Consider the following 21,744-nt stretch of genomic DNA (forward strand, 5'->3'; position numbering starts at 1 on the left):
AGGGGTTTGGATCTCCCCCCCTGCCAGCCACCAAAAAAAAAAAAAAAAAAGGATCATACCATTTCACTTCTTAGCAAGTATTCACCCTTCCTGCATTCTATCCTAACTGGACAGGAAAACATTACCATCAAGAGAGCCCTCATTTGAGAAGGCTGAAATTGAACAAGAAGTCTGAGAAGGCCAAGACCTTCCTCAGAGAAGAGTTTTGTACCATGAATTTCTGGGTCAAGATGCTGGAACCAGAGCTAGCAGTATGGGTTCTTAATTTAAAAAAACAGACCTTGCTTTCCAGAGTATATCCAGCTCCACAGTATAATCGTGTATTTTAACATGATACTACATTAACACCTGTGTTAGCGGATTAAGTTACGGGGTTGAGCAGTTTTCTACTGGGTAGTCAATTAGTAACTAATTGATTCCACTGCTACACGCTCCCTTTTACATCACTCTGTATCATCTCAGTCTTGAAAGATGATCTGAAGTGATTTCCTATTTCAAGCTAATTCAAATAAAACACAGATAAATAAATTTTTGTTTCATAAATTTAACTATTTTGTTTCTACTCTTATGCATTCAACATCCAAAATGAATATACTCTAGAAAAATATCCCTTGAAAGCTTCATAAGTGTAACTAACCTAGTAGGTAAATACAGGCCAGTTTTAAAACTTCCAAATATCTGGACCTGAAATAGAAAAAGAAGTTATTGTATTAAGGTATCAGATAAAAAGGTCACCACCATTGGGAAAATGCTGGGTTTTGCTACCCTCTACTGGTATTTTTTAATACTACAAGGGCATTTTTTCTAACACCATGCTTTCAAGTGGGGATTCTGTGACTCACAAGCAGACATTCAGAATATAATTTAAATTTATCAGGTTCAAATATGAAACATATAGACTAAAATAGAAAACTTTAAAAAATAATATTAAAGTCACTAACATTTCCCTATAATCCAAAAACATGATCACAAATCCTTAATTTTTGTTGTCTAAGCAGGAGGAGGAGTCTTGCAGATTACTAAATTAGGGTCAGATTACATAAACTGCAGGACGAGAACTGGCCTATAGGCCAACTCCACAGGGAACATTAGGCACTGTCATTATAACATCATGTACTGACATAAAACTGGGACACATTCTATCTCAATCCATGGAGAACAGTGGAATGCAGGCAGGTATGTGTATGCATGTAACTGCAAAAACTCAGCCTTTCAAAAACAAAAATCCTTGTACTGGCCAGCTGCCAGGAAAAAAAAAAAAAAAAGCCCAACCTTTGAGGTGAGATAGATCTGGGAACCTAACCACAGCCTCACGTTCCTTATCTTTAAAAATCCCCCACCTGTGAAGGATGAGGATTAATTTAGAGCAGTTTCTTTACCTCAGCACTGTTGACATTTGGGATACATAATTCTCTGTTGTGAGGGGTTGTACATTTCGTACGATGTTTAGCAGCATCCTTAAACTCTACTCACTAGGTGCCAGCAGTGCTTCCCAAGTCAAAAATGTCTCTGACATTGCCAAATGCCCCCCTGGGGAACAAAATCACCCCCAATTGAGAGACACTGACTTAGATCACATAGGAGAGACACTGTGGTATGTGGTGCTCAATAAAATATCAGTGTTCTCACTTCTTCCCTTTACCCACAGTGTCATATTTGAAACTTCTTTGTTTTGCCAGTTGGACAAAAACATTCCCCGGCTTCCCCTCCACCACCTCAGGACAGAGTGTAAAGAAAAGCTATAGAACACAAAGCAATGGATTCTACTAAGTTACTTCTTTGAGTGTACAAAATTGTAGAACAAACCCTCAAAGATTCCCTAAAAAGTATTAACTTAGTACCAATAACAAGAACTGCAAATAAGCAAATAAGAAATCCTGGGCAAATAGTTTGTTCATTGAGTTGGGGCTGTACTGAGAGACAAGGAGTTGGTCATAGAGAAGAAATAGTTTCAGGAGAGGGGTAGAAAAGACATGCCTGCATTAGCCTAGGAAAATGAACTTCAAGTAACAAATGAAATTGCTACTTGACGTTTTCATTCACCTTTAAACAATTATATGGTAGTTATATTGGTAGGTTGAAACAATATAGTAGTGGGGTTTTGATATACCACATCCAATAACAGACTACTCTCTGAGAGGTTTGATTTTTCTTCTCTTTCCACTAACAATTCCTAAACACTGTTTGCCTTTAGTAGTTGGTATTTAGCACTGCAAAACACTTGGGAGGGTGTGGTGCTGATAACACCAAGGCCACGGGTTCAGAGCCCTATATAGGGATGGCCGGTTAGCTCACTTGGGAGAGCATGGTGCTGACAACACCAGGTCAAGGGTTAAGATCCCCTTACCACTCATCTTTTTTTTTAAAAAAAAAAAAGAGTTTTAGATAAGTTATCTAATTCAATGAAAATAATTAGGAAGCCCCAAATTCTAAAGGCTGTAGAAAATTATTTGCCTTTGAAACTTAATTAGACCATAACTTCACAGAAGCACTTATACCTGCATGTGAGGACTCTGCATGAGATATCAACAGACAAGCTTCCACGCCGGGGACAAGGACATTACTCTAAGCAGCAGCTACCCCAACAGGTACTCACGTCAGCGCTGGGCCAGAGCTCCTTAATCACACTCTCGATCCTGTTCACCACCTCCATCCGCATCTTTTCCTCCTCAGGTCTTGGGGACATGTATTCATAAAAATCACTGATTTCTTCATGCAGACTGAACAAAAAGGCAGAAAACTTAATATGAGTAGGGTCAATCTAATGAGAAATCAATACCTTAAATAATCTTATCTAATTAAGTCTTGGGCTGGCCAGCTAGCTCAGTTGGTTAGAGCATGGTATTGTAATACAGATCCCCATACCATCCAACCCCCACAAAAAAAGAAAAGAAAGTAAAAAGACAACCCCACAGAATAAGAGAGAAAATATTTGCAAATCATTTATCAGATAAGGTTCCAATATCCAGAATATATTCATTAAATCTTACAAGATGATTCATCTAATAACTTTACATTAATAAATTTTTACCTTGAGTGATATAACTCATGCTAAGCTAAAATAGGAATGTACAGAATTTAATCAAAAAAGCCAAGATAATAAATAAAATAAGAAATTGCCTGAGCAGAATACTTGCTGGGTGCTGGTAATTTTTTGTTTTTAAACTGTCAAACCTGGCCTCTGCCTTTATACTTACAATCCAGTAGACACAACACAAGACACTAAAGGCAGGTGACACAGGCAAGCTTTCTGGCAGTGGGGACTGATCCTCTTACCTCCCTGGAATCTATTCCTCACGGTGAGCAAAACAGTAAGTCTCTCATAACATTTGTTTAGTAAATTAAGTGTCAAACGAACAAGTGAGCCAGTGAACATAAGCAGTGTCTTGAAAAGAATGGCTGGCAGGCAAAGGCTCCACAAAGGAGAGGAAGACTTCCAGACACCGTGAGGGACCAGGAAACAAGCCAACTACACAGGCTATGGCAGGGGAAGAGTGGGAGAAGCACCTGGAGAGGAAGGCAGGTCCCAGATGATGGCAGGCTTCTAATGACAAGCCTAGTCAGCCCCTGTGGCAACGGGGAGCCATTTTGACATAATGTTTAAGAGAGGGACTAGGGAAAGACTGACTTCAAAAATGCAGCATTTTAAGATTAAATTGGCAACTGTGCAAACAATGGATCAGCAAAAAGACAAGACTGGATGCAAAGAGAACAGGTCATAAATTACTGCGTTGCAGGACAGAAAGAAAGCCTAGAGGATGGTGGCAGGGAAGGACTAGGCTCTAGAAACATCGCACACACACAGACACAAAGGCCAGCCGCAGAGCCCGACCAGCATGGGGGGGTGCGGAGGAGCAGGTAAGGATGCCTTCGAGGACTGAAGCCTGAGGGACTGGGGGAAACTACTGTCCAGGATGAAAGGACAAACTAACTGGTCTGGGTGAGTTGAATGTAGTCAGTATGGTAGGACAGAAGAGAATAAAAGTATTCCTTATGAAGGTGGTGAGACATGAAGAGCTGCCTTTGGGAGAGGAAAGTGAGTGGGAAGTCGAAGGGAATGTGAAAAGGAACACAAAGAGACCTGGCTTGCTCAGCTTTCCTTGACTGCTGACCACACATGAGGCCCGGGCTCAGGTCACAGAGATAGGCCGGAGTGAAGGTGTTCTCACAGGGTCTCACATTCTATCCTAACTGGAACGGACCAAGAGGCCAGGAGGAAGGTGCTCAGAACAAGGGGTGCCAAGTGCCATGGGAGCATGAGGGGTAGGGGGGCTCAGCCTGGGGAACAGCATCCAAGAAGGGTAGCCACATATTAATGGATCCTTGAGGGAAGAGTGTGCCCACAACTGCACGGCCCATTCAGGGTCCAAAGCAGGAAGCTGGAAACACTGGGAGACCAAAAATGGTTATGAGCAAGGAAAAAAAATGTGTCCATTCCAATCCCCACTGGCTATAACTTTTGCTACATGAAACTGATCATTTTTAAAATGTGACTGGCTAAGCAATCAACAGTTTCTGCCTCTTCTGGTGTTTTATTTTTTAAACTGCTAGTCAAAGAACTTGAGTTTGAGACTCAGGCTCTGCCTGGGGCCAGCTATGTTCCCTTAGACAAGTGACTGGCACTTTCCGGCCTCAGCATGCCCAGGTACAACAGAAGGGTTGGCAAGCAGGAGCCTTTTCAGGCCCTTAGTTTCAAACTCTAGGCCTTTGGTAAGGAATGATTTATAACAGCGCTCTGCCTGTTTACTGTAGAATACTGCATAAAAACTGGATTTTAAAACTCCAGAGAGTTCTGCAGGTAAATGTAGAAGACGTCTCAGTAGAGTCCAGTGTTCCTTGGTATGCTTCTGGGTACACAAGGATCTTCAACTTCTAATGTTTGGGGGTTTTGTTTTTAATGCTTCCCAGGTTAAAACCTGTATTCTCTACATTTACTCCTTTCTCTAAGGTGATCCCCCACTTCTGCTTCTTAAAGACAACCACTACAAGAGAACAGCTGTTAGAAAGTTTACAGCTTGCACTGCTCTTACTGCACAGGTCTGTCGGCAAGGACTAGGACCACAAACAAACAGTAAAACAAATGGATTACTTCTTATCTCACTGGATAGTCTGCTATGAATCATCAGAGTTTATTTGTAGTTCTAAAGCAGATCTCTATAGAACACTTGCTAAACGAAAAAAACCTAAACTTGACTGCATCTACTCTACAAAGGCCCGTTTACACACTTTCTAATTCAAATACAGACAAAAAAAATATTTAGCTCAGCTGTCATTCTCTAAACATTACTGGGTGCCTGTGTTCAAGGCACTAGGAGGAAACTGGCTAGTCAAACATGATTCTTGCTCTGGGTAAGTTCCTTCTAACAATAAAAAGAAATACCCATTTAAAGTAGTTTTGTGGTGTGTGCAATGTCTATGTTCTGCACTGTTCCAACACAGGCAGGTTTCAGATGAATAGCAGGAGAGCTTTCCAATGATCATAGCTGCCCAGAATGGACTGTTACAGGGTAGGGAAGTCCCTGTCACTTCAAGTGTAAACATAAAAACTAGATGACAAAGAGGCAAAGGTCCAATAAAAGGGATTTCTGAACTTGGGGGAAAGTTGGAGAAAATTCTACAATTCGCTTTTAGTGTTAGGATTCTAGGCTTCTAATTAGCACATTAATTTGGAGGGACGTTATTACAGGTTTACGAGACAAGCTTATAAAACAAGACTACCCTAAACAGTTTATATTTCATGGAACTATCTTCCTATTTAAAGAAAAATGGTTCCACAGATTATTGTATTCCTTTTACTGATGTATATTTGCCATATTGGAAGAGGCAAAGAAGAAGAAGGAAAAAAGGAGACTATTAAAGCAAAATCATACTTCAACAGTAAGAAAAGGAGAACCCATTTCAGGTCTGCCAAGACCATCTTCTTACCCACACCAAACACAAACATCACTATCTCACCTATGGGTAACTAGCTATGTATAAAATGCTTAAAGAACTAAGTAGAAAATCTTGGTACATTTAGGAAATAAACTTCCAGTACAGATTTTTAAGTAATTTTGAGGAGCTCTGTCCCTATGGACTGCATAATTTTACTTACACAGTGCCTTGCATATCTAGGTGCTTAAACAATGCTAAAGGAACTGAATAGTTTCTGGAGTGCCCACTATAGGCCTGGCACACGTTTGAGTGACATGGTGACCTACTACAGGATGGGAACCAGAGAAATTTTGTAAACTTGCTTTCACATGTTAATGTAATTTTATGACTCTGAAATCCTCCAATTACACAGAGAAAACTTAAGTTTCTCCCGTGTTTGGATCAAAACTCAATATGATTAACTAGTAAGTACTGCTGAACACCACATACTCAGTTCCATAGTTTCCCATATGAAATTATAAAATATAACTCTTCCATGATCTGAACTCAAACGTGACCAAAATACAGTGCCCTCTATTAGGTTGTCAGTGTTTTCTTTTTAAAAGGAACAGTGAGCAAAAAAACACACACTGCTTCCTCCTTATAAAGAAAAAGTAATATAAAAGTAATATGATGAAATAAGTAACAGTGACCAGTTAGCTCAGTGGGTTAGAATGTGGTGCTGATAGCACCAAGGTCTGGGTTTCGATACCAACCAGCAGGAGAAAAAAAAAAAAAGATTGAATCCCCATACCAGCCTGCCACCAAAAAAAGAATAAGAAGTACCACTATATAACTGGAAAGAATGCCAACAAAAGAGAGGGAGAAACAAACTAATTTGCTGGGGTAAAATTTACATTAATCTCAAAAATTAATAACAAAAAATTTAAAGTGACAAGGAGGAGATGTCAAAAAAGAAAAGTTTCCATATTTAAAAAAGTGTAACTCAGAGATAATTTAGGTTAAAATAGAGTCATGTAAAAAAATTACATTTGGCAGCCTTTATGGAAAATGGGATGGAGGTTCCTCAAACAATTACAGATAGATCTACCATATGACCCAACGATTCCACTGTTGGGAATATACCCAGAGGAATGGAAATCATCATGCCAAAGGGATACCTGTACTCCAATGTTTACTGCAGCTCTATTTACAATAGCCAAGAGTTGGAACCAGCCCAAATGTCCATCATCTGATGAGAGGATAAGGAAACTGTGGTATATCTACACAATGGATTACTACTTTGCTGTAAAAAAGAATAAAATACTACCATTTGCAACAACATGGATGGACTTAGAGAAAATTATATTAAGTGAAACAAGTCAGGCACAGAAAGAGAAATACCATATGTTCTCACTTATTTGTGGGAGCTAAAAATAAACACACAAACAAATAAGGGGGGGGGAAGAAGACAGAATAACCACAAAAATTCCTTGAACTATTTAAGTCAAGTGAACAGATATGATGTGGCGGGGGGAAGGGGTGGAGAGGAACAGGTAAAGGGGCATGAAAATCAACTACAATGTATATTGAATAGTAAAATTTTAAAAAGTAAATAAAAATTTTTAAAAATTACATTTGTTCTCAGGAAAGCTCTACTATAGAGGGGAAAAATACTACCCTTTCAAAATTATATGAATTTTATAATGCTCATCATGGGGTGAGGAGGAAGTAAAGAAATGACTCGCAAAAGCTCAATTTCTTTGGCTATAAAAGGGAAGAACCCACTTCACGTCCTTTCACACCCTTCCAGCTGGCCTGCCCTGGGGGTGGATGTGAATTACCTAGGAGCTTCTGCATCCTCAAAACCAGAGAAAAGGTGGAAACCTTCCTCATGCCTCCCAGGCCAAGGAAGGCAGAAGACCCACCCCTGAGCACTGTACCCTACGGCTCATCTAAGCATCTGTTCAGGGGTAACACTGCTTCCCAAGAGACACCTGTCCAGCCTGCAACATGTCTGAGGCCATCTTCCACAGTAAGGTCAAGTTTTCCAGGTTTCGCAACTGAAGTAATAAGCCCTTTTAATTACCAACTTTATCTTGACATGAAGGCACTGACAAAGTTCTATTCAATAACTGTCAATAACCAGATACTCCCCCACCCATAAAAAAAATGCTTAAGGTCAATAATATCCAATTTTGACAAGGATATATAGAAAAGGTACTCACATACTATGTGTGGAAGTATAAATTACTACAACCTCTCCAGAAGTAGTTGTCCTAATAAACAATAAATAACATTTACATATACAATTTTTTAAATTCCCCTTCTTTCCATCCCCCAGAAATACTTCCATGAAGGAACAAGGATATCTGTACAAGGAAGTTCACCATAACATTATTTGGAATAATGAAAAATTCAGCAATAGCATCAATATCCATCAACGAGATCTAATTAAATAATCACAGGAGCATTCATTGATCTTCCCTTTATAGCCAATAACCCATTAAAATGAATGAAGTAAAGCTACATAAGCTGATAAGATCTAAGACACACTAAGTTTCAATGAAAAAGCACATACAATGCATTTGGCAGGATTCCCTTTGTGTGCGTTAAAAAGACACAGAAAAAGAGAGAATATGTTTCTATTTGCATTAGTTTTCTGGAAAGAGAACTGTTAACAGAGGTTACCTTAGGGAGTAGGACTTTTGCCCAGTGGGGGTACAGGCAGAAGAGTTAGGGAGACTTTAACTTTTTATTGTGTCTTTCTGTATTACAATTTTTTTAAAACCATGAGCAAGCATTTGTTTGTCTGCAAAAACAGGAATTATTGGCTGCGTGGTGAGATTATAGGCAATGAGGTTTATCATCTTCTTTACACCTGGGGACACAGAAAACCTCCCGTTGGGAAAATGGACAGGGCCCCTCAGATGTTCAGAATCTTGCCGAGCATTTGCTGTGAATAGGTTGTGTGTGGGTGGAGTTAGTGCGCCTGCGTGGTGCAGTCACCTTAGCTGGTGTTCTACTGCCTCCTGTGGCAGCCGCCACCACCGCATGAGCAGCCATGCTTTCCAACCTGCGGCTTCCAAGGACCTGTTTGCCGGTTACCTAGCTCATAGACCTGTGTGTGTGTGGGGTCTGGTGACTCAGCCTGGCGTGGGAAAGGTTTGTGACCCAGTCTGTGAACGGGTTTGAGGGGTCTGTGAGCTCCAGATGCAGCCCTAGCTGGACAATTGGCCCAGTCAGGGTAGGATTACGGGAAGGTAAAAGAGCCTGACAACTGGCGTGGTGTTGTAGCTTTACAATTAGCATCACGAACAGGTTTAAGAGCATTACAATTGGCTATGTCGGCAGAATTCCGACATTAGCCGGAGCTTTACACCCCCAGACCCAGGAATGCAGTGACAACGCTTTGGGGAGTTACTACATACTCAGTGCAGGCGCAGTGTGTGTAGGGAGTTTCTGTTGGTTTCTGACTCATCCTTTCTAGGGACTTGTATACCCAGATGAGTGCATATATGCAAGACAAATTTCTGGAAAAATACACAAAAGCTGTTGGCAGTAGTTTCCTCTGGGGTGGGATTGAGGTCTGAAGTGGCAGGAATTCACACCGTTTTAAATTGTTTGATTTTGGGCCGGCCCAGTGGCGCACTGGAGAGTGCGCTGCTTGGGAGCGCGGTGGCGCTCCCGCCGAGGGTTCGGATCCCATGTGGAGACCGGTTCCCGCTCACTGGCTGAGTGCGGTGCGGGCGCAACACCGAGGGTTGCGATCCCGTTACTGGTCAGTAAAAAAAAAGACAAAAAGGAAAAAAAAAATTGTTTGATTTTTCTCAAACACGTTGGCACCATAAAAGGTGAGTAACCCAAGCCCTGGGGCAATCACAGTGCAATCTGAGTGACACTTCAGGAGGCTCTGGAATTCAATTTCTATAAAGAAAATGTTCTGCACCCATCCTAACTCCTGTACTACCAGCCACTGGACACCTCTACCTAGATGTCACCTCAAACTCCAGTCCACAACCAAATTTCTTATTTTTCTCCTAAACCTACTCTTACTCCTTATATTTCCCTCCTTGAGTAACTATTTCCCCAAATGGAAACTTCAGGCTTCCCTGGTTTACCCTTCTTCATCCTCAGGAGCTAACAGGTCTCCAAATCCTTTTACCAAAAAGCCAAAACAAACACTTCCAAATCAGACCCTACCTCTGCCTGGAGTTCAAGTCCTTTTCTCTCTCAGTAGAACACTTGCAGCATCCTCCAAACTGGTCTCCCTGCCACTAGACTCTCCCTTCTCTAGGCCATCTTGGTGTGACCACCAGGGGCCCCTCCCTCAACCTATGTCACTTCCAAACTCATTGTTGGAGCACTGCCTACCTTTCCGGCCTCACTTTCGACCCCTCTCCTCCCAGTTCAGGCCCATAGAACGGTGCCGGAGCCCCCCAGGCCTTTTCAGGAATCGCCCTTGCACAGACAGGCCTGTGCCTGGAACACCCTCTTATTCAGCTTTCCAGAGTTCAAATATCACTTCCTCTGCAAAATTCCAGAGGCAGAACTACTTTACGGCCTCCTCTATGCTCCTGAAGCAGAAGGCCTACCTGTCCCCAAGTAGTCAGCCCTGGCCAATCACTGGCTCACGGCCTCCCCACTCAGACTCAGCTCTCCCTGCTCCAGCTGTGTGCCAGCCCCAAGACTGGGCACAGAGAAGCGCTTCCTTAGGAAGGGTCCCTCTGTTCACAGGGGGACATCTGTCCACATCTACGGTCACAAAAGGGAGATGATGTTCCTCAAAACGAGCTGTGTACCAGTATCTAAGGAACACTCACACATTGTGGTGAGAACTGACAACCAGTAAGGCGGGCAATTTGGCCCAGGAATTACAGATGTCCTTTATGGTGAAAGGAGGCAATCCACTTCTCAGAATGTAGCCTGAGGAAATAACTCTGCATGTGCATAGAAACAGGGCTATAAGAAAAATACCCACAATAAATATGTAATTTTTTTTAAAAGTCAAGGTTTATAAGTATCTCAAGACTGGAATGCCATAATGGCTTCATATTTTAAAGTCTGCACAATGTGAATCATTTTCTACAGTACTGATAGGGATATGAGGTCACCTGAAAAAAGCCATGCTTATGTAAATAGAAATATTACCAGTACCAAAGCTAAAAGGAAAAAGCCCTCTCCCTCTTGTCCTGTGGACAAGAAACTATTCATGCTCCCAAATAATTCTCACTATATAATGAGATTTAAAAAAAAAAAAAAACCAAGGGAGAGAATATATGGAAGACAACGTAAAAATATTTAAAAGGAAAAAGAAAGGAAATGGTTACTCATCGTTAAGAAATGTCAAATTTACTTTGTTAACCCCTCCCTGGTTAGGACATGTGAGTAAAAGTGCAGAGAACAAATGCTTGTCTATGTGTCCTAGATTACAAAGTTTTCATTTTTTCTTTTTTTGAGAGGCACTCATACCTGCCTTCCTAGAAACTAGAGCATTCCTTTTAAATGCCATCGCCTGTTGCTCTCAATTTCTGGACTAGTTTTTTAGGCCATGTTTCAGAAGGATAGCTTTTCAGTTGATTTCCTCTCTGTTAAAGAGAGGTAATGAAAACCATCTGACTTCTTCCCCCCAGGCCTCTTTCTTTTGCCACCCAACCCTGCCACTACTTTCAATCAATTACGAGGTAAAGAGAGAAAGGAGAAAAGAAATCACTACCCAACAGCTGCATTATCTAATTCTAGTCAATAATTTTATCTCCTTCCAGTAAAAATTCTGAACTTCCCCACCACTGTGATTTAACCAAATTTGGGTGAAATTAGGAAGCCTAGTATATTCCCCAAAGATCATACCTAAAAACAAAATCTTAGTTAATAAATTTATTTTCCAAATGAGAAATCCTCAAGTATCTGTTGAGTGGGGAAAAAAATCACAAATAAACGAGGCTGAATCTTTCCTTAGCTACAAGGTCCAAATGCCAGTAAGAATTGTTCATTCTAAGGAAGTTTGTTACATTCTCAAATCTAGTAATAGATGTGTTTAACCCACACAATTCTAATACCAAACTTTACTTTTTAATTTTATTTATTTATTTATTTCTATTTATCTAGTAGAGGGGCTGGTGTTTAAGAACAGACACTGCTCTGCAAACACGCAACCACTTGTAACATCTTTCCCTATGTTAGAGCACTGGTAAAAGATGCATAGAACCAACAAAGGGGTACCTCACCTTCAAGGACACCTACGTATGAAACTCCCAATATCCGAAACATATCAGAGGTGATTATTTGCTTATAAACAATTTCTGTTAAGTAGGGCAAGCTCCCAATGCATATTTAAGATATTTTAACTACTAACATCACAATCTCGGCTAATGGAAATAGGAACAAGACTAACTTGGAGAACAGCTTTCAGAGTTTACTTTCTTTTTCTCTACTGTTCAGATCTTTTGGATAAATGTTGGTATTATTTAAGGAATTTTTTAAAGTTAAGCAAAAATCCAAAAACAAATTGATTCACAAAGAATCCATTAACACATACACCAAAAACATGATGTATGTACACCTAGGTTGATTTTTATGGGGTCCTATACGTTTTCAAAATTAATAACAAAAAAAAACTCTGAAAAAAGTATGGAAATGTGTAGTTGTTTGGGAAAAAACACAGAAAAAACCCTCTTCACAGCAGAAAATACAGTCTGTGTTTGACTCAGTGTCAAACTGCTTTACTATGCATATCATTTGAGTCAGTAGAAAAACACGGCAGCCATATCACGGTCACTATGCATGTCACTTGATGTGAGAAAAATGAATTTTTAAGGACTGCATATTACTCTAGTATATGAATATACCATAATTTATTCCACCAATTCCTTACTGTTGAACAGTTAGGCTGCTTCCAATTTTTCACTGCCACAGTTAACATTATAATGCCTATCTTTGCACATAAATCTGTAACCAACTCTAAATTTTCTCTTCGAATAAATTCTTAGAAGTGGAATCCCTGGGTGAAAGGGTATGAACAGCTAATACTTTTGAAAAATATGCCCAATTTCCTCCACCAAAAAGTATGCAGATATATTCTCCCATGGTAATGCATGAGGGTCCTTCCCCAACCTCCATAACCAATGGAGAGTGTTTTTATTCTTTGATTCCTAGTGAGATTAGGAATTTTCCCATATTTGCTGGATATTTGTATTCTCCCTTTTCCAATGCATTTCAATGAACTATTAAATGCAAGTAGTACAGTAATTTATAGAGCATGAGTTGGAATTGAACTGCTATACCACCACTTACTCAAGCCTGTTTCCCACCTGTAAAATGAGGACAATAGTGACTGTCTTAGACGGTTCTTGTAGGGACTACAAAAGAGTATGAAAGGGCGTAGCACAGGGTTTACAGTTTACTTAGCACATAGCAAACCCTCAATAAATACCAGCTACCATTAATGATTATTAACAGATATTTACTTTCAAAACATAAATTAAACAAGACAAATTAGTACAGGCAAAACATAAACATGTATGTAGGTCTGCATTCTCTGCTTTTAAAGTTTAAGATTTAGAAAGTCTCCCTTTTTTATATGTTTCAAAAGGCTTCTTAATGTTGAGACAGAAAAATATCTAACTATCAAGAGAATGAAAAGACAAGGCACAGACTGGGTGAAAATAATTGCAAAAAGACTAGTATCCAAACTATACAAAGAACACTCAAAACTCAACACTTAAGAAAATGACAGTCCATTTTAAAAAATGGAGAAAAGATGTAAACAGAGACCTTACTAAAGAAGATTTACAGGTGGCAAGAAAGCATATTTAAAAGATGCTCAACATCATATGTCATTGGGAATTACAAATTAAAACAATAGTGACATACCACTACACACACCTATCAGAATAGCCAAAATCCAAAACACTGACAACATCATACGCTGGTTAGGATGTGCAGCAACAGGAACTTTCATCATTGCAGATGAGAATGCAAAATGGTACAGCCAACTTCAGAGGACAGTTTAGCAATTTCTTACAAAAAGAAACTACCCTTAACATACAATCCAGCAATCACAACCCTTGGTTATTTACCCAAAGGAGTTGAAAACTTATGACCCACACAAAAAAACCTACACAGGATGTTTACAGCAGCTTTACTCATAATTGCCAAAAACTTGGAAGCAATCAAGATGTCCTTTAGTAGATGAATAAATAAACTGTGATACATTCAGAAAATGGAATATTATTCAATACTAAAAAGAAATGAAGTATTAAGCCATGAAAAGACACGAGGAACTTTAAATTCATATTACTAAGTGAAAGAAGCCAATCTGAAAGGATTCCATACTGTATGATTCCACCTATATGACATTCTGGAAAAGGCAAAACTATGGAAACAGTAAAAGGATCAGTAGTTGACAAGAGTTGGACGGAGAAAAGTAACAGATGAACACAAAGGATTTTAGGGCAGTGAAACTATTCTGCATGATGCTATAATAGTGCATACATGCCATTAAACATTTGTTCAAACCCACAAAATGCACAACATCAAGACTGAACCCTAATGCAAACTATGGACCAGGTGATAATGATGTGTCAATGTAGTTTCATTGATTGTAAAAAATGGGCCTCTCTGGTGTGGGATGTAGACAGTGGGTGAGGTTGTGCATATGTGGGTGCAGGGGATATATGGGAAATCTTTTGTACCTTCTGCTCAATTTTGCTATGAACCTAAAACGGCTCTAAAATATAAAGTCTATAAAAAATAGAAATTTTGAAACCTGACTACATCTTCTTCTAGTATTTGTTTTTCCTATTTAAATACCACTTTTTCTTTTGGGATTTTAACTGAATATGGTAAAAGGTAGGGATATAACTTTTTTTTCCAAATAGCTAAGTATCCAGCATCCTTTATTAAATATTCCATTCTTTTCTCAATTATTGAGTATATACTTGTTGCTCCGGTCTGCCCAGTGGCATGTCTCCTGCTCACTGCTCACCCCAGTAACTCTACCACCCCATCCACTTTCCTTGGGAAAAAGTTCCTTCTGTTCCATGTGATTCTGGTGGGGCTGCACAGCAAAGCTGCTGGCAGTTCTGGATATGAGCAGGCATGGGTGGTGCCCATTAGTGCAGCACTCCATGGTCATGGCCCAGGGATGGGCATATGACCCTGGCAACCACAGGGTGTCATCCTTAAGACTGTGCATACTGACGCTAAGGAAGGTCACTTTCTCCTTGGACACTGAGCTATAAAAACAAGGCTGGAAGTCTCAACAATCACACCTCCTTTTCCTCTAGTGTACAAAGGAAGCCATCAGCAATAGCAGAGAATGGAAAGATAACCAAAGTCAGGAAGAGACAGGGCATTTGAGCCTCCTCTGGAGTCACAGAAGCAAGTACCACCCAAAGGGTATCCCTGATACTTGACAAAATAAACGTCTTTGTTTGGTTTTTGCTTAAGCCAATATGAGTTTCTTTCCCTTGCACTTGAAAGACACCCGATTCACACACACAGACTTTGACTATACAATATATAAACTCTCATGCATAGTTGGGTCAAAGTCTTAGGCTTTCTTTTCAGACATATGGCTATTTCTGTGTATTATAGGGCTCAAATTACTCTAAAATTCTTGCATAAATCTGTGAATTGTTGATAGTACAAAACCAATCTTCCCACAAACTCATTTTTGGTTTTCAAAATGTTCTTGGCTATTCTTGCCTATTTATTCTTCCAGATGCTCTTCAGAATCATTTTAGCAAGTTACTCTCCCACCCTTCTCCCAAAAATTCAGTGGGATTTTTATTTGCATTAATTAACAAATTAATGAATTGATCTGACATCTCCAAGTTTTTTGTGTCACCACTATAAAGTTTTTTATTTTCTTCACCTTTCTGGCTTTGTTTCTAAATTACTTGGGGGTTTGATGCTCTAGTAAGTGAAATCTTTTTTCCTTTCCTGACTGTTACACAGAAAAGTTACTGGCTTTTGTACATTTATTTTATAACCAACCAATTTCCTTGCCCTACTACATTGGTTAAGATAAGGTCAAATAATACTATTGAGAGAAGGCATCCTTGTCTTGCTCCTGATTTAATGGGAAGTGTCTCTCACATTTCCTGTGTTTATTGGTTTAAAAGTGCGATCTATATCAGGTTAAGGAAATATCTGTACTTAGACATATTTCATTTATGACTTCACTCTATAGTTATTTTCAACAAACGTCTGCTATACTTTTTGCAGAATAAAGCAACATGGTAGCTTCTTTCTTTCATGATGACAATGATGATGATGATGATGATGATAAAACTAAAAGTCACAACTCTAAGTATGTGGCTTCAAATTTCAAAAACAAGCCACTAACATTGTAATAACAATAAAAATGTTTAAAGTTAGAGATGTTGAGAAGATGGCAAAACAGACAGTCTCTAGTGTCTCTTTCTCTCACAGACAATCAATTTACAATTATCAAAAAGCAAAGACTGCCAATCTGGGACCACTGGAGCTTGAGGAAAGAGGAGGAAAGACCTGTGGAATTCATGAAGGCAGGAAAACTGCAGCAAGAAAAAGAAAGGTCTGCTCTAACCATTTCAAGCCCTGGCTGTTTCCAGGTGAAGAGTGGGAAGAAGTTACAGTACACAAAGCAGGAGCCGACAAAAGCCACAGCTGCATCCTTTCTGTGAAGTTGCTTGGAGTCTGCAGGGCAGAAGGCCTTGGAGCACACCATACCAGCCCCTAGGCCAGCCAGACCACTGACAAGGTTACTGTGACCCCCACAGGAGCGAGAAACTGCAGCTGATCAAAGATAGGAGACACCCAGAGGCCAGTCAGTGAGTCATCATGAGGGACCCATGCAGAGCCCCTGCATGGGAAGAGTTTGGAGTGTGGGGGGTAGGCTGGCTGGGGTGCAACGTGGGCAGCTGATCTGCTTTCCAATCGGCATAGGCCCACTCAGTGGAGACTAGTCAGGGAGATGGAACTGCAGGCACGGGTGCAGTTTGCTGGAAAGAGTCAGACCCAGGCCAGAATTTCCCCAAAATCCACATGTATCTGAACTCAAAAGACTCAGAAGTGATTAAAAGGCCAAGAAATAAAATTACAGCCACACAGAAAGCCTTTCCCAGAGAATCAGCATCAAAGCAGCAATTCAGCTCAACCACAGGGCTCATGTGCTGGTCCCCAAAGGACGTTCCCCCAATTTTGGAAATAACCAAAGGACAATAAATTAGTTCCAGTGCAGAGTTTAAGTGATGGTGATAGATAATAATCCAACACAGAACTGAAAACAAAACAAAATAAAATAAAAACCCACCGATCAGAGGCAAAGACCTGATATTAACTAATAAAGGTCTAACACCACCAAACTATAAAACCTAGAAGAGGTGGCAGTCTCCTCAAATGTCCAGGCATCAACACAAAGTCACAAAGATCAAGAAAGAACAGAGAAATATGACACCATCAAAGGAAACAAACCAAGCACTAGCAATGGACCCAGAGGAACAGTGGACTTATGAAATGTCTGACATAATAACCCTCTTAAGGATGTCCAGGGCGTTACAAAAACATATAGAAAATTAAATGATATCTGAAAAACAATCCAGCAGTAGAATTAGAAACTTGACGAAGGAATTGAATCAATTTTTAAAAATCCACATAGAAATTCTAGAAACATAGAATACATTATCTGAACTGAAAAACTTAATAGAAAGCTCCAACAGCACACTTAATCAAACTGAGGAAACAATCAGTGAGCTCAAAGATAGAACATTTGAAATTACCAAATCAGAGAAACAAAAAGAAAAAGAATAAGAAAAGGGCTGAGCCCGTGGTGCACTCGGGAGAGTGCGGAGCTGGGAGCGCAGCAGCGCTCCCGCCGCGGGTTCGGATCCTGTATAGGGATGACCGGTGCGCTCACAGCACACACTGGCTGAGCGCGGTGCGGCAGGTCTCAAAAAAGGACAAAAAAAAAAAAAAGAATAAGAAAAGGGCTGAGCCCGTGGTGCACTCGGGAGAGTGCGGAGCTGGGAGCGCAGCAGCGCTCCCGCCACGGGTTCGGATCCTATATAGGGATGACGGGTGCGCTCACAGCACACACTGGCTGAGCGCGGTGCGGCAGGTCTCAAAAAAGGACAAAAAAAAAAAAAGAATAAGAAAAAATGAAACAGAAATACAGCAAATACAGGACTCTCTCAGCGAAATAACCTCTGCATAACTGGCATACCCAAAGGAGAAGAAAAAGGAAGAGATGCAGAAAGCATATTCAAGGGAATAATGGCTGAAAATTTCCCAAGTATGAAGAAAGGTGACAGTATCCAGGTACAGGAAGCTCAGAGGTTGCCAATCAAATTCAGTACAAGGAGGAACACCCCAAGACATATCATAATCAAATTATCAAAAACCAAAGACAAAGAAAGGTAGGTTACTGAAAGCAACAAGAGGGAAAAAAAAACATATAATATTCAACAGAGCCCCAACATGTCTCTCAATGGATTTCTCAGTAGAAACCCTACAGGTCAGAAGAGAATGGGATGATATATTCAGAGTGCTGAAGGAAATAAACTGTCAACCAAGAATTCTCCATCCAGCAAAACTAATCTCCAAATATGAAGGAGAAATGAAATCTTTCCAAAACAAAAACTAAGGGAATTCACCAACACTAGACCTGCCTTGCAAGAAATGCTAAAAGGAGTTCTTCAATTTGAAAGAAGACGATACTAAAGAGCAGCAAGAAAACATTTGAACATAACTAATCAGTAAAGGAAGTTCACAGGCAACCTCAGAATATTCCAGTGTTTAAGGGGGGGAATAAAACACCTTCATCCTTAGTATGAATACTAAAGGACAAACCTAACAAGACATCAACAAATACAACTGTATAGAGATAGGCAATATTAAACGATGTAACTTGAAACAACAAAATGTCACAAAGGTGGAAGAGGTGGAGATGACAACAAAGCATTAGAGTTGGCTTTGGTTCTTTTTTTCTTAGATATCAAAATTAAGTTATTAGTCTAAAATACTCTGTTATAACTATAACATGTTTTTGTGGGCCTCATGGTAACTATAAGACAAAAACTTATGAGACATACTAAAAATATATAGCAAGAAATCAAAATACACTGCTAGAGAAAACCATTCAATCACAGACAGTACGATTAGAAAAAAGAAAAATAGGATCAACAAAACAAACAGAAAATAAGTAACAAAATGGCAGTAACAAGTCCCTATATATCAATAACTCTAAATGTAAATGGACTAAATGTCTCAATTAAAACACAGAGTGTCTCAATGGATTATAAAACAAGAACCAGCGATATGCTGCCTATAAGAAACTCACTTCACGTATAAAGACACACAGCGACTGAAAATGAAGGGATGGAAAAAGACATTTCACGCAAATGGAAACCAAAAAAGAGCAGGAGTAGCTATACTGAGATAAGATATACTTCAAGTCAAGGAAAGTAAAGAAAGGCCATTATATGACAAAGGGATCGATTCAACAAGAGAATATAACAATTCTAAATATATACGCACCTAACTCCGGAGCACCCAATTACATAAAGCACTTACTATTAGACCTAATGGAAGAAACAGACTCCAACACAATAATAGTTGGGGACTTTAATACCCCATTTTCAGCAAAGGACAGATCATCCAGACAGAAAATTAACAAGGAAACGTCAGAATTAATGTCTACTCTAGGCCAATTGGACCAAATGGGCATATATAGAATATTTCATCCAACAGCTGAAGAACATACATTCTCAGCAGCACATGGTACTTTCTCTAGAACAGACCACATGTAGGTCACAAAACAAGCCTCAATAAATTTGAAAAAACTGAAATCATATCAAATACCTTGCCCAACCATAATGAAATCAAACTAGAAATCAACAACAAATGGTGTTGGGCCTGCCAATCGAAGACCCGGAAAATAGCAACAAAGTAGCCACGGAGCCTCTATCTTGTTAACTCCACGCCCTTCCCTCTCCCCCCTCCCTCCCCAGAAGGCGGGAACCAGAAACTGAACCCTGCTCAATTCCTTACCATATACGGGCAAAAAAGTCACCAACAGCCCTCCCCCTATAAATACCTGCTTGTATCCAGCCAGGGTGCGACTTCCCTGGCCTCACTCCCTTGTGAGCTGCAGAACCTCGCCCAAGAGCACTTCCACTAACTAAAGCCTGCCTCAAACCCATTGCCTGGCTCCCTTTGTTACTTACCACTGCAGATTTGAACCGGACATCTGGTGCTGAAACACGGGACGGCCTCACTCCCTTGTGAGCTGCGGAACCTCGCCCAAGAGCACTTCCACTAACTAAAGCCTGCCTCGAACCCATTGCCTGGCTCCCTTTGTTACTTACCACTGCAGATTTGAACCGGACATCTGGTGCTTGGCCTCACTCCCTTGTGAGCTGCAGAACCTCGCCCAAGAGCACTTCCACTAACTAAAGCCTGCCTCAAACCCATTGCCTGGCTCCCTTTGTTACTTACCACTGCAGATTTGAACCGGACATCTGGTGCTGAAACACGGGAGGAGATTGAGGCCCCGCTCCTGTGGGAGCCTCCCTCCTCTCGTTACCAGGAACTCATTTGAGCCCCATGCCTCGAGACACCAGGTACGTTCCTGATTCTGCATCCCAATCTGGGTGGCCCTGCCCGAAAACGTGGCCACGTCAGGGCAACTCCGCCAAGTCACCAGGTGACTCCCATCTGGTGCCTGAAGGTGATGAGACGTCCCCATCTTCACGGTAGCCTCTTTTAATCCTTCCGCAGCCCGGGAATCCAAATGGGGATGCCTATTTGAATCCCTGGCCTGCCCCATAAGGACTCGTGGAAACTGCCTGACCAAATTCTAACCCTAAAACCCCTTTTGGGCTGACTGCTGGTCGGCCTCTCACAGGGCTTGAGGGCCACCTCAGGCACTGCCGTTTGGGTGCTAGGGGGGCCAGGCCCCGCCCATATCAATTAAACAATCGTCTCAATGACTCCTTCGGGGCATTTCCGGCTATCAGGTTTTCACAAATTTAAATAATTTCTGTGGTCTCCAGGACAAGTGGTCCAAAGTTTTTACAGGTGGGCTTTTGGAGGCTATGTTCTTGCCCCTTTTTCCTGTACCCTCTGTCTTCCGGTTTCTTAGCTCAGTTGCGGCTGCTCCACGACTGGCACCCGGAGGTCCCTTCCCCCTTTTTAGTCTTGCTTTTTGTCAATTGTAACTGCTTCATTCTTTTTTCCAGAGCTCCTGGAGCTCCTTTATCCACTCCCTGTTACCCCCTTTTTACTCACTGCCTGTTTTGCCTTCGGTCAACTGTAACTGCTCCGTCCTGGTCTCCGGAGCTCCTGGAGCTCCCTTTATCCATTGCCTGTTCTACTTTTCGTTTACTGGAATTATTTTGTCCCCGTCTCTGGAGCTCCTGGAGCTCCCTTTACCCATTTTACATGTGCTCGCTGGTTTTTCCCCCGCTCTTGTCTTTTAAGTTCCCCCGCCCAGATTGGACCAGATTTTTAACTTTCTTTTTCCCTTTTTGTCTCCTCTTCTTTGTCTCAGCCAGGATCCATGGTTATTCCCCTTACCTTCACCTGTTTTGAGCCTTTTTTCCGGGGTCTGCCCAGCAGGAATTATGGGAACTGCCCAATCTAAACTCATTTGAAGTGGCCCGGCCTCTCCTTCTTGAACTCCTGGAGTTCCGCTCACATTTCCGAGCTCCTGGAGCTCAACCTTAACTTCTTGTCTGCTTCTCCTCCCTCCACCTTCTACAGCCATTGTTAATCTCCGGACCCTTTTTTACTTCCGCTTTGGATCCAGACCGGGTTTCATTTTGAATTAAGTGGCTTCTCCTTTCTGAATTCAACTTTAACTTCCTCCTCTTCCTCTGAGCTCCTGGAGCTCAACCTTAACTTCTT

At 40.9% G+C, this 21,744-nt stretch overlaps 1 protein-coding gene across 3 annotated transcripts in view; it reads right to left on the bottom strand.

Annotated features, from left to right (window-relative positions):
* PAPD5 (PAP associated domain containing 5) overlaps nucleotides 1–21,744 on the bottom strand; it is an 81,341-nt gene that overhangs the window by 16,764 nt on the left and 42,833 nt on the right. For all 3 annotated transcript variants that reach the window (XM_008578113.1, XM_008578112.1, XM_008578114.1), the window contains exons 2-3: nucleotides 2,597–2,720; nucleotides 638–684 (exon numbers count right to left, since the gene is read on the bottom strand). In XM_008578113.1, the coding sequence (XP_008576335.1) occupies nucleotides 638–684; nucleotides 2,597–2,686 (137 nt within the window). In that variant the 5' untranslated portion in view covers nucleotides 2,687–2,720. The remainder of the gene's footprint in view (nucleotides 1–637; nucleotides 685–2,596; nucleotides 2,721–21,744) is intronic.

This window comes from Galeopterus variegatus, unplaced genomic scaffold (genome assembly GCF_000696425.1).
Source record: "Galeopterus variegatus unplaced genomic scaffold, G_variegatus-3.0.2 Scaffold1633, whole genome shotgun sequence".
NCBI lineage: Eukaryota > Metazoa > Chordata > Mammalia > Dermoptera > Cynocephalidae > Galeopterus > Galeopterus variegatus.